At 40.5% G+C, this 13,963-nt stretch overlaps 1 protein-coding gene across 1 annotated transcript in view; it reads left to right on the top strand.

Moving 5' to 3' along the window:
• The window catches only part of whrna (whirlin a), a 140,033-nt gene that overhangs the window by 96,463 nt on the left and 29,607 nt on the right, over positions 1–13,963 (top strand). The window contains exons 4-5 of the mRNA XM_023399920.2: positions 3,324–3,532; positions 8,148–8,184. Of these exons, the coding sequence (XP_023255688.1) occupies positions 3,324–3,532; positions 8,148–8,184 (246 nt within the window). The remainder of the gene's footprint in view (positions 1–3,323; positions 3,533–8,147; positions 8,185–13,963) is intronic.

Below are 13,963 nucleotides of genomic sequence, written 5' to 3'. Positions count from 1 at the left end.
CACGGCATTAATCAAAAATGAAAACCTTTCATTTCTCTCAGTACTCTAAGTACTCAGCTTTTATTTAGTACTTTGTAGAAGCAGCTTCAGCAGCAGTTACAGCCTCAAGTCCCTACAAACTTTGTGCAACTGGATTTGGGCAGTTTTTTTTTTTTTTTTTTCACAAGCTCTGTCATATTGGATAGGAAGTGTCTGTAAAGGGACATCCTCAGGTCTCATTTTGAGGACATATAGAGATGTATCCCAAGACTAATCCAGCATTTTCTTGGCCGTATGTTTCAGGTCCCTGTCACTGAAAGGTGACCTTTCACCCCAGTCTGAAGATTTGAGCAGGTTCTCTTCAGTGACCTCTCAGTATTTAGCTGCAATCATCCTTCCATCAAATCCGACCAGTCTCTCTGACCCTGCCTACTTTTGGCTCCACTTCAAGTACGATGTTGTTACATGCTCTTTATTTAGGCGTGGCCTCAGAAGCCTCTTCCATAAAGATCAGGTTGATGAAGTTCTTCTTCTTTGGTTATCTTTGTGGTTGGTTCTCCGATCTCTTTTTTTTTTTTTTTTCAAAGTATATTTTTTTGGGCTTTTTATGCCTTTATTTGACAGGACAGTAGAGAGACAGGAAATGGTGAGGCAGAGAGGGGGAATGACATGCAGTAAAGGCCGTCCGATGCGGGGCTGACTGCAGCGAGGACTGTAGCCTCTAAACATGGGGCGCCTGCTTAGACCACTACGCCAAACGACACCCCGGAAACTTCCTTTTAAGAGGCAGAAACCTCGAGCAGAACCGGACTCAGGGTGGGCGGCCATCTGCCTCGACCGGTTGGGGGGGAAGGGAGAAGGACCACTATGCAATGACAATAATACTGCTAGCACAAACTAAAGCGTAGAATTAATTGCTAAGAGTAAATTGAATCTGTTCTGTTGAATCTGTAAATTAAAACGATTAAACAATAAAGAAGGAGTCTGAATACTTTCACATGAAGTTCATGTCGCCATTCACATTTTATTTTTGCAGAAATTTCAAACATCATTTTAACAACAACATAACAGTCGCACATATCCTGACAATAGTTTGGAGACAGCTGTCTGTTACTGTACACACACACTTCAACTGTTTAAACATTTACTTTTGTAGGGAAATAAAAATATGTGATATGATAATATAATGATATTCATGAACACTCTGAAGTGAGAATTGCATTTCTCTTCAAGTGACGGCGATACTTGTAGAAAGGATAAAAAGAGCGTTGTGTTTGCGTGCCCGCTTCAGCCATGTGTGTTGTCAAACTGTGTCAACTCCGAGTGAAAGTGAGATAAACCGCTCTGAGCTCACATTAAACTGAGCTTCAAGGTTGTCAAACGCTGTAAAAAGTCGATAAGAAACAGATTATTGACTCTTTTTAGTGGCTTTTTGTAATGCATACAGCTGGAACAAACAGCTTGTAATCTGTCTTAAAATCTGTCTCTCATCCCCGAGGATCCAGCTCAGCCTGACAGCACGAATAAGAAGTGTTTGCTGTGGCAGGAGTGTGTGTTCTCACTGCAGTGGCGCTTGTTAGCATGGATTGATTGATTGCATTTTTAAGTACAGCTTTGATTATGTACCTATTATTTGCAAGCAAATGGCCCTACTACAAATTATTACACATTGTGCCATTGTAAGGGCTGATAAAGGTGGAGGTTTATGTGGAGGTGCTGCATGTGCATTAGCAGCAACAGATCTGGTGCTGGGTTGTTGGAAAACACCCAAGAAAACTGAAACGTATGAGATTGTGAATGTCTAGTTTGCATTTGCTGCTGCTCAGAGAGAACGCTTAAATGACTGTGAGATTTGGTCCGATGGCCACAGTAAATTAGGAATAAAACAAAAAAGGCAGAAAATTATATTTGGGGACTTTTGTAAAATGCTTCACACTATATCAAGTCTAAATGCCAGACAAATTAATTTTCAATACCAGCGACTCTGTGCTGTTTTGTAAAGGGGGAGTGTGAGCCCTTCCTCTGTGACTAATATTTATTACACAGTTATAGTGACAGATACAGTTAATAGAGTGAAGAGGCACTGAGATGACCAGACCTGACATTCATTTCTTTACCCAGAATATTTTTTTTTACATCTGGAAGAACAACAGTTTCTGCACTGTGACTTTCACACTGCTGGTCACTTGTAATATAAGAGGTTGAAATTAAAGAATGAATTGCACTTATACTGCAGTGCGTACGTGCGATGATTGAGCAGCTCTCTGTTGAGGCATGTACCCCAGACATGTTTGGAGAAATATTTGCAGTGGTGCACACCTCTATCACAGAGATACGGTTATGATAAGATAAGGTCAGATAAAATATATATGATGAGATGAGATAAGATAAGACTTTATTAATCCCAAAGGGAAATTAGAGTGTTCCAGCAGCTTACATTCAAGACACACAGACACTTATAGAGGTAAGAAAATTAGATAAAATAGATTAATAATAATCATCATTATTATTACATAATAATAAATTAAATAAAGATAAAATGGAAAAGTATTTACAGTGAGAATATAAACAGAGAAGGTGTATGGTGTGTGTGTTACAGTAAGTACAGTAGAAATGTAGGTTGGATTGTTCACAGCAGTACAGTGCCTGCGCAGTGTCACACAGTTTATGTACATGTGCTCTGTGTGCACGATGGTATGACCCATGCAGAATTGAGCAGTAACAACGTGCAGTGCAGCTGTACCACAGATGGTGAGTGGATGAGAATATGAATATGACAGAATATGTCAGAGTCATAACTGAGACCAGTGAAGGTCAGCCAGGCGGACGTACAGGTCCAGAGCGGAGGGAAGGTGCGGACCGGGGCTGAGATGCTGCTTCAGCTTCATGAGCACAGATGAGGGTCTCTGCTACACCTCAGAGAGTTGACCTTGTCCAAGGTGCGCTTGAGTATGGACTTCATTATACTTCCCTCCGCCACTGCCTCCAGGCTCAGCCCCTTGATGTGATGTGGAACTACATATGAAAGCGTTTTCAATTACACATTAAACAGTTCTTCTCTAGAACCCGTCAGCGAGCACAGAATACTCTCATCTTTGTGTAATTATTTCTGTTCGTTGCCTAACCTGAGAGAGCCGGAACTTTTAACAAGGAACCTACAACCTCATTATCTCGCTCTGATCCATTAAACATTTTATACGCCTCCACCACCTCCATCTGTCACGTTACCTGTCTCTGACCCTCGATCTGTGAACCTGTGCATGTGTCAGTGTCTGCCTGGTCTGTCCTCGCCGCCTTGCTCAGCCCCTCCCGCCACGCCTCTCTGTTCCCTCCCCTCCCTGCAGGTCGGCGACCAGATCCTGGAGGTGAACGGCCGCAGCTTCCTGGGCATCCCTCACGACGAGGCCGTCAGGGTCCTGAAGTCGTCGCGTCACCTGATGATGACAGTGAAAGACGTGGGCCGCCTGCCGCACGCCAGGACGGTGGTGGGAGAGACCAAGTGGATTGCCAGCTCCCAGATCGCAGAGAGCTCCGCCAACAGCAGCGTGGCAGGGTGAGTTTTGATCGCCCCCCCCCAAAAAAAAACAAACAAAAAATCCGGACCAAGCTTACTTACAAAAAAACAAATACATGTTGTTTCTCTGACTTGCTAATGTTAATTCTACATTTTCTGTGAAGTGAGAGCCATCTGTTTCCATCAAGAGACCAACTTTTACATAGTATTCATTTCTACGGTTTCAACAGCAAACTTACATTTTGAGAAATCAAAACATCAACAAGTGAAAAATGTTGCTTCATTCAAATTAATTTTTAGTTATTATCAAATCACAAATAAGGTGCTAAATGAAGACAAAACCTGTTAAAACAAAAAATACATTTCATGTCCCTTTTGAACTCAACTACCCACACACGAAAAAACAGAATAATCTTACCAAGAGTTTGACAGATTGATACCGCTCTCTGTCTGTCGAGTCAATATGAAGCAGACAGGAGATGGTCAGTTCAGATAAACACTTGAAGCAGGGGAAACGGCTCGCTTTGTCCAGTGGTAAAAAAAAAAATCCACCTACCAGCACCTCTAAAGCTCCCTGCTTAACATGTTAATCTCATTAGTTCAATGTGTACAAAAACCAAAGTGTGAAATTGACAGCTTTACGGGGATGACCTAGATTAGAGTGGTATTGATCTTCTTGTCTAACTGTCAGCAGATATTTCCCACGTTGAACTAGTCCTTTAAGCCTGCTGGTCCAGACGGGCACGTTCCAGTTCAGGCTGTGAATCGGAGCTGAAGGAGAAGAGTGAAGCTTTTATGATACTAAATAATTTGGGTATGAGTTCTGAATAAAACAGTGTGAAGACTTTTCACCAGTCTATTGTATCAGTGATATTGGATAAATTTGAATTAGCATTTATTGAATGGATAGCAACTTGAGATGTGGCGTCTCATTTTGGAGGCGGTCCTATGGACACGAATACAAAATTATACCACACACACACAAACAAAAACAGTGTTACATCAACATGCAATACAAATACACGCTCACTCTCTCCCATGCACTCTCCCAGCCCTCAGATGTTGTACAAGAAATATTGGATACAGTGACCCAATAGGAAATCCATTATATAAGCATAAAGAGAAATTGTAGTAGTTTGTCTTCAGTCTTTGTAACACAAAGGGACTGAAGGTTGTAAGTACACACAGATTAAAAACATAAACAGTCTCTGAATATTCTGGCTACAAAAAAGAAGTGATATTGCAAATGTGTGAGTGGATATGAACCAAAAACATCTGAGGATGAACTGAACCCAGTGACGTTACCTTCTGCATTTAGGCTGCAGATTCGATTCTTTACTGTTTTTAAGCCTCCACAGCGGCGCCAGTCTGGACCGAACATCCATCCCATTTTTGTGCACGTCATATCTCAGTAATGTCATGAAGGAGTTTCTTCTCAAATTTTGGTGCAAACTTTCACTTGGACTTGAGGATGAACGGATTAGATTGTGGTGGACCACGGTCAAAGGTCAACATCACGCCCCCCTCGCAAAACACTATATATCTATAATATCTACAATAACTCGGGAACCCCTCAAGAGAATCGCTTCAGCTGTGGCACAAATGTCCTTTTGGATTCAGGGATGAACCGATTAGATTTCAGTGGCCAAAGGCCAAAGGTCAAAGGTCAAGGTCCAAAACGTTTTGGCCTCTTGCATGGGCTCAGGAAATGGAGATTGTGACCATATTTCCTACAACCTAGTTGGGTGGTAATTTTAGTTTAAACAAATATAACAAAACTGAAACTACACTAGTGTGAATGATGGAAAGTGGCACAAGAGAGGAGCTTGAGACGGGAGAGCAGTGCGGCAGGAAAAAGACTTCACAGAGCTAATGAAGCGATTCCTCAGAAAAACATCCTCTTCTTCTTAGAGTAAAGTAGATGCCACAGTCTTTAACCATCTAATGTGATCAGACGTCCGTCTCTGCGATGGCAGTACTTTCCCTCTCAGCCTTTTTGCAGGATAAAAAAAAAGCAGCTCTGTTTGAAAAATGCCAGAGTTGCTCTCAAAATGCCACACCTGAGCAACTCATCTGCAGCTCACACCCTGGAATAAATGTGATCCCCAACAACCAAATTAAATTCTGATGTAAATGCCAGACTCATTTTCTCATCAACTCAATAACACCCAACACAACAGCCCAACAAGTCAGAACTTGTAATTCCTTTCTGATTCCCCAAAACAAACAGGGTTATAAAAGGTATTTAACATTTACGTTGACAAATGAATTTCTTTCGAATCCCCCTCAGAGGTGTCTCGTCATGGTTATTACAGTGTTTGGTGCAGAGGCAGCACAGCTGAGACAGATGGTTGCCCTCTGTTTGTGTTCATTTCTTCACTCTGCTGTATCTGTGCATAAAAACAAAAAGACACAGCTAAATAAACAGTTTTCTGTTTGATTGGAAGTTAAAATGCCACTCTTAATTTCTGTGAATTTTCCTGAATGTCATAATAAATTTACATAATCCCCAGAGTACCGAATTTTAATTTCAAATGTTTGATCATCTAAAAATGAAAAATTGGAAAATGCAGCATGTAAAAAAAAAAGAAGAAAAAGGTTTCCTCCTTGACATATTTGACAGATGAAATAATGTTACTGACAATTTTTTTTCTTTTCAGCTTGTCTGTAGTATGTTGAGTGCATACATTTACATAAATCCATAAATAAAATTCCATAAATTCATAAGTTGTGTTTCACTTTTTGTCATATTTTAAGAAAATAACATGGGATCATCACCAGGGGGCATGTAAAAAAGTAATTCTCTGCCACCCTGAAGTGATGTTTTTACATTTTCTGTCCTTACCATGTTGCACACATAAACTTATGCAAATTCCATAAATAAAATTTTATTATCCACAGATTTATTTCACATTCTTCCCTAACTTTGAATAAGAAAACTTTCACCAAGAGCAGATAAGTTGAAATGTTGGTTGATGTTGAAGCTATAAATAATGTTTTACTGAAGAATCTCTTCTGTTTGTGTCATTGCCGTGTTGAATATTTTGAAATCAGTGAAATTATAGAGCTGAGCACATTCGCAGCATTTAATTTAGCATCTTGTCCTTAAAGAGTGCCAATTATCTGACAGTATAGAGAGCAGCCAGAGAGGAGACATTTTAAAAATCTGCCAAAAAAAAAGGAGAATAACTGGCTGAGGTGGCCTCAAAGGTCAGCAGAGCTAATTGAATTTAAATCCCAAAACAGGTTCCCATGCTGAGCTTAATGTGCTGTTGCAGGTGGGGGCTGCAGTGTTTTTCGGACTCTGGTTTAAATATATATTTTTCATTGTTTCTGGCCCTAAGGGCAGCACTTTGAGTTGTCACATTTACTGATTGGATTTAGAGCTTGTTACTTCGTGGGCACTTAAGGATATAAAGACATCTGCTGGAGTCATTTCACTCAGGCAGGACCATGGAGCTGGAAAAAATGACACATTCAAAATACCTCCTTTTATGCATTCACAGAGAGATTGTGTTGGTGTGAGTTTGTGACATGCATTTCAATGTCCGTGCTTTAATTTGACTGAAAAGCCTGACTGGAAGACATGCACATTTCACGTTTTGCTGTAAAAAACGGCTGTGTGTGCAGCAGCTTCTGCCACAGCGCTGAGGAACATGAAAGCCATGACGACGATTTAAAAATCTGTGCTACTGTGCATTTATCAGCCTGCGATAAAAGAGAAATATATTCCAAAAGATGAAATGCTGTCAGTCAAGATATTTCAAATCCTCTATTCCATTCCTAGCTCCAAAACATATTTAGAAAATATAAATAACTCTTCATGTTATATGTGTGTGTGAGAGAGAGAGAGTGTGTGTAAGCACAGTCTAAAGGTCAATCTGATAAAATGATTCAAAATAAACGGACTGTGGACTGTTCATATATTATGGTCCTGCAGGGGTGACGTATTTTTGTAGCCCAACCTGGAAGTTAGCATCGCCTTGGTTCCCTCGACAAAAGCTAACAGGAATTTTCCATTGGCTTACTACACATTTTGTTTGTACAATCGCCAAGTAAAAGGCTAATGTGTGGCTATTGAGGAACTACACCACGGTCACATGACGTCAGCATCACCACTAAGTTTTCAACTTCAATGATTTAGCTCTTACCTCTTCCACAAAAGGCTTTCCTCTTACAAAGTTAGAAAGAGTCTGTCAAGGTGAACTGGTGAATAGATGTTCATCATGTTCAGCATGATGATGTTTAACCTCTGTAGTCTCATTTAGCTACTTGTTAGCAACCAGCCTTTTATAAGACAGGTAAAAGCTTAGAAATATCAAGACTGGGTTAATAACTGATGTATTTTAGAATAAAACATGAAAAAGTCTTGAGCTTGTGTTAACCACAGACCTTATTCCTTATCTCACCAAAAACCTTATTTCTGGATTTTAGCACTCATTCCTGCATAACTCTATGAATCCCCCATTTTCACTTGTTGATGATTTTATTGCCTTTATTTTTCACTTCATGTATCCATGCCAACTCTCCCTCACTTTATATTAATGTTTAGATTGTAATCAACACACCAGTCACAATATTATTGTGTCTGTATATGTGTGAGGATTCAACAGTCCCGCAGTGATTAATTTGTCCTTTTGGTCTGTGTCTGCAGCTTCTCAGTGGACCAAGGCGCATCTGCAGCAGGAAAGGTGAGATTCGCAATGTGTGCACACTAAAGACAGGACTCTCTGTGTGTTTCTCTTAGGATATAATTATCTATCTGTCTGTCAGATTATCTGATAACACCATCACTGGCCTGGAAAATGTTATTGCAGAGCAACAGTGGGTCAGTGGTACATTGGTTCAGCAGCACTTAATGTTTTTCGATGTGGGCTAATAAGACCACTTGAGGTTTTACATATGGATTGTATTCATAGGATGTCATGCTAGAGTCTTACTCCCAGGTTTCTCAGGTTTGTCTGCTGACACATCTTTGGTTTAACGAATGTTTACTACTGAAAAGCAAAAACAGGCCTGTTACTACCCCACACCATGAAGTGTCCTTAAGTCACTCCTCACACAGTGTGACTTTGACTGTGACTTTGTAAAGCAAGAGAGAGTGTGCTGGGATGGAGAAATAAGAGGAAGAAAGTTGGAAGAGACAGCAGCTGATGGCAGGGAAAAAGGGGCGGTGAGGGTGAGGGGAGGAAGGTGAAAGGGAGAGCTCACTTTTCATTATGGAAGCTCTGCTGGACAGCCCTCTCCTGACAGAGGGGAGGACGCCATGTAGAAACACTGTAAAAGAGAAGAGAGTGAGTGAGGATGGAGGTGGGAGGTATTTTGTGAACACAGAGAGAAACACATTTCCTACAGACTGGGGTCCAAAGCGAGATTAAAAGAAATACATAGATGTAGTTTTAAACCTGTTAGCAACATAACACAACCTCTGGTGTGCACAGCAGTGGCTATGATTACCTGCCCTTTTTGTCAAAGGTGCCCTTTGCAGACAGAAAAACTAAGATGGATTGTATCGGGGGCTCTTCTACAAGCTGTGAGATAAAAGAGTAATTCTTCAGGAATGTATCCAACATTAATAAATGATGCAGCTTTTACACTTCACGAAGGCTGCCACATAGTAAATGGACTGCACTTATATAATGCTTTTCCTACATACATACACACATAAACACACTCATGTACTGATGGAACAGCTGCTCTTCCTCCTGAGCCACAGCCAAATGTTACAGGTTCAGCTTTATCCCTGAACCAAGAGCTGTCTCCAGAGCTGGAAAGCAACAGCTAACTTAAAAGTTATCTCTTAGCGTGCTAACCAGCTAGCCCTGGCCCGTTTTATCTCCTTCTGATAGCAACTCACTGTAGCCTATAATCTGCCCTGAAGATGTGGCGCTGCCCAGAGGGCATATTATAACCTCCTATCTTAAATGCATTGATGGCTGAAGCTCTTGTCAAGCTCAATCACCACCACCCGCTCCCGCCAAGAAACTACATTCGGCGGCAGAGAAAACTTACAAATAACCCCTTTAAAGTAAAACTGAAAATTTTGCGGTGGCTTTACAACAATATACTTGTTCCACCGGCGTTGATGAGAGATAGGATCGTCATTATTTTCACAACCACAAGAGGAAAACATTAGTATTGATCATTTAAAAGCAATTGAACTTAAGACCAGTGCTGTCATTTTTCTGGTGAGGACAGTTTCCACCTCCGTGATACTGTAGTAGTGGTGCCAGTCAAAGCACTGCAGCCACAGCAGCACGTGTATGAATAATATGATCTGTGCATTTCCCGGTTGCAGTGCCAGCAGTATTATGGACTCTTTCACTGTGTGGTAGTCGTGTGTGAAAAAGCATTTCTGCTCTTCATCAGCTTCCGCTGGTCAGCCTGGAGAATTTATGACGACTTGGTTTCCTTCACCTTCTCCAACAATTTACAGGACACTGGCCTTCCTATCCAGTCTCTCACCCAGTGTGCAGAGAAATAAGTCAAGCTCCTTGTGATGAAAAACCATCCGAGCTGTGAGAAGTGCCACACTGCAGCTGTTGAACTGGGACTGGATTATATTTGATACTGTAAAGAAACTAAGGACTGCATTGTAAATAATGTCAGAAATACTGGTTTGCTATGTTTTCACACTTGGAAAGTCCCCTGCAAAATTCAGTTGTGTTTTTTAAAGCTTCCCTCCTGGAGAGCAACATGCATTGGACCTGTACTGTTTTTGTGGAAATGCTCTTTAGAGTCTTTGTTTGGTATTTCTGCTTAATTCCGCAGTTCACTGTGAAATTGAGGTGACGTGACAAAGGTCCCAAGTTCAGCCCAAGTCTTTGATGTTGCAGTTACGTGACTGGTTTCTTTGCAACTTGAATTGGCAAAATAACTGAAAACTGTGCTTTAGGAGAGAGATCTGCCCTCTCAGCGTCAGACAATGAGCACTAGGAATTGGATTCAAATGTCTGTTTACAAGATTTTCCATAGATGCAAACATACTATGACATTTCAGATTTTTGTGACGTGATGATGCGTTAAATGCACAATGTTCCATCTATCCTTCCATCTTAATGCAAAAAACACATGCAGGCGGATACAGGTCGAGTCTATCCTGATTTCCATGTTGAGGTGATGTAGAGGATCAATAACCTTTATAAGACAGTGTGCAATCATCTCAGCTTTAAAAGAAAACCCTCACATAAAAGTGTCATCAGCTGTGAGACGTTACAGTGATAGATTTAGAAATCTCTGAACGAGGGGGAGCAGAGAACAAGCTCATTCTGAGAATCAAAGGAAATCATTGTCATGGGCTTCAGTTCAGCTCATATTTGTGAGATTCCCTTCTCTCTTCTCCATTGTGGCTGTGAAGAAACATCATGACAATGTAAATGGTTACCTAATTAATTTCAATCCATTCTCTAGCCATTATTTTTCCTGTCTACATCAGAGCAGGAGGAAGAGATAATAAAACAGAGAGGTGCTCAGCCTGTATTGGCAAGACAGTTTATGTGAACAACACATGCTGTGCCCCTGGACTTCACTTCAATAGCAGCAACTCAGCATTTTTCCTTTTAAACAGACACTTTTATGCCAACCAGAGAGGTTATAATGCCCTGCAGCAGGACTTTAAAATATTGGTTTCTCTGCCATGTGTAATTAACACAGATTTCAGTATTAGAGACAGTACTGGTTTATATCTGCAGTGAATTATTTCATTGTCTTGACCACGGGTGCTTGTGCACAGCTGTGTTTTGAGCTCAGTGCCCACAGGGGGACAACAAAATTTAATGTAATGGGTATCCATCCAATAGTTGTTCAGACAATTAACACAACACCACAAATGTCAGCATCATCGTGTTGTTATGGGAAAAGTCAGGGGATCACCAGAGACATCATCCTCGGGGGACCAGGAATATCTGTATAAAAAAAAGAAAAGAAAAAAGAAGTGCCAATCCATTTAGTAGATAGTAGTTGAGATAGTTCACAGGATAAACTTTGACCTGCTGGTTGCACTAGAGAGAAGGTCAGTGGGTGACAAAGTCATTGGGATTCATCATCATGGATCATCACCATGAATATCTATACAGCATTTTCATGACACTTCATCCAGTAGTTATTGAGATATCTCAGTACTGGCTGTTGCTAGGACTCCTTCAGACTTATCATGCTACCTCTGATTAATGTATGGTTACCTCTGGGCAACTTTAGGGCAGCAACAGTGGAACAAATAACTGTGTTATTTGAAAGGGATCGCTCATAAAAAACCCATTGCATTGCCCAGTATCAAGTGACAGAAAGCCGAAGTTAGCATCTAGCTACTGAAGATAGTCAAGCATTCAGCAGGTCGGGATTTGTTGGAGACCAAGAGCAGACCTGGAAGGAGAGTGAATATTCGCCAAGGGCCAAGAAACACAACTTCACATGTAGCCTATGCTAATGTTGCCCAGTATCTGCTCAGTCGCTCAACTATGGTTCAATATATAAATGACAGTGACTGCAACAGTAGTTTGAGACAAGGCACAAACCCAAACTATACATGTGTGAGGCAAAAGCTTAAAAGCCCCATGCTTAGTGACGCAGAGTGGTGGTATCAAGAAAGACACAAGGATTGTCCCAAATAAAAGTGTATGATAGGAAAAGTTCCAGACATATTGCATGGCCTATAAACACATTACACCCTGCACCGGGTTAGAATCACTGCATATGAACATGAGTCGTAGGAGATGCTCATTTAACTTTTTGTGATTCACTTGGCTAGGATTGATTCTAAAATTATTGGAGTCATTACTTAATCAATTTGTAAAGTTAGTTAGTTAATTTTAGTAAGCTAGTCAGTATATAAATAAGTTAGCTTGTCAGTAATAAAGTCATGTATTTATTAAATAATAGAATTAGCCATGTTTGTCCTGCCAATGAGAGTGTTGATAACTTTTGAAAACAAAGCAGGTTAGTTAGTTCATTGGTCGGTTGGTAAGTCAGGAAGTTAGTTAGTTAAAGAAAGTAAGTTAAAGTTATAACCTTTCACATTGTGTATAAGAACATTACGTGTAATTAAAAACAAAACAGACATTAAAACATCAAGTGACATGAAGGTAATTATAAAAACTGTGTGTATAAAAACTCTGAGTGCAGAGGGGCTACATGCAGTTTGGTTGGGGAATGACACATACTGCCAAACTCTGCTATAAAGATACACAAACAATACAAATACAATACAAAATAACCTGATTTAAACAGTAGATGGATTTTCAGTAACAGTCAGCACAGATGGCACAGTGGTGTCCTGTCCTCCCCTCTCCATGTGTGGCAGGGTCAATACTTGTAAACCAGACACTACACTACAATCCCACGGCCATGTTTTTGATGCTGACTATTATTAAAGTGTCAACTGGATGATATTATTGAAACCATGCTGTGTGTCTGTTTGAAACCCTCGTCCTATACACTGACCTTGAGGAAGTATGTGTTTGATGAAAGTGGAGCCTTTTGATCTTCTAGACGTGTTCTGTTTGTTTGCATGAATTTCAAGCAGCGCTGGGTTGTTTGCTGATCTTCTCCATTATTATTGACCCTACTTCCTGAGCTTCTTGCTCTGGGTCCAACACTATTATCTGACAAACGTAAAACCACACTAATTATTTCACATAAGAGATTTATTGTTTTATGTTTTTCTTTACCCTAGTTTATGTTGGAAAAGATTTAAAACACCAGAAATCAGAATTTGAGAAAACAAGAATCAGAATCTGGTGTTTGCTGTTCAGATCTTTGTGTTATCACGGAGATGCTGCTGTTCATCAAATCTGAGAAATCCACACAGTCTTATAGAGGCCTGTGGACACATACTGTCGTGTAGTTTTGGTTTGTTGTTATTTTTCATGGGTTCAGTTGAGCCCTGCTGAAATGAAGGGACGTGTTTAAAGCCACAGCATACAAAGATTTTTATTTAAAAGTTTTCCTCCAGCTGTGCAGCAAAAGTTTGGGGAAGATGCGTCTTTGTGACGTCTTTGTGCTCAAACTCATGTCCATAAAGAAATGGTTTTCTCAGTTTGTTGTGGAAGAACTTGGCTGGCCTGCACAGAGCTCTGAGCGCAACCCCAGCCAACATCTTTGGCACTGAATGGTATTCAGACTGGTATTTAGGTTTTATATAAAAGGACAAAGCCCTGCTATGCCATAACTGCATATGCTACAGCAGCTGTATGAGAAGAAACTGGTACAAACAGCAAAAGCTTTTCAAAAAGTGGAAGAAATAAAAAAAAATTTTAACCACAATTTTTATTATGAGAGTCAAAGTGTACAAGCTCAAAATAAGCCAAAACAACTAAAAGACCTGCAGGTGGATCGGCTGCTGCTCTGTGCTTGTGTACGAATGGGTTTGTACTGTATGATGGTGTGTGTCTGTGTGTGTCAGATACACACAGTGAGAGAAAGGGAGGGAGAGAGGGCATTAAGTTGGAAAGATATGTAGCGGCGTGGCTTTAG

The sequence above is a fragment of the Seriola lalandi genome, unplaced genomic scaffold (genome assembly GCF_002814215.2).
Source record: "Seriola lalandi dorsalis isolate HSWRI2012SDOR001 ecotype SW California unplaced genomic scaffold, Sedor1 jcf7180002052129, whole genome shotgun sequence".
NCBI classification, from domain to species: Eukaryota; Metazoa; Chordata; class Actinopteri; order Carangiformes; family Carangidae; genus Seriola; species Seriola lalandi.
The sequence above is the reverse complement of the archived record's forward strand: the minus strand, read 5'-3'. Positions and strand labels throughout refer to the sequence as shown.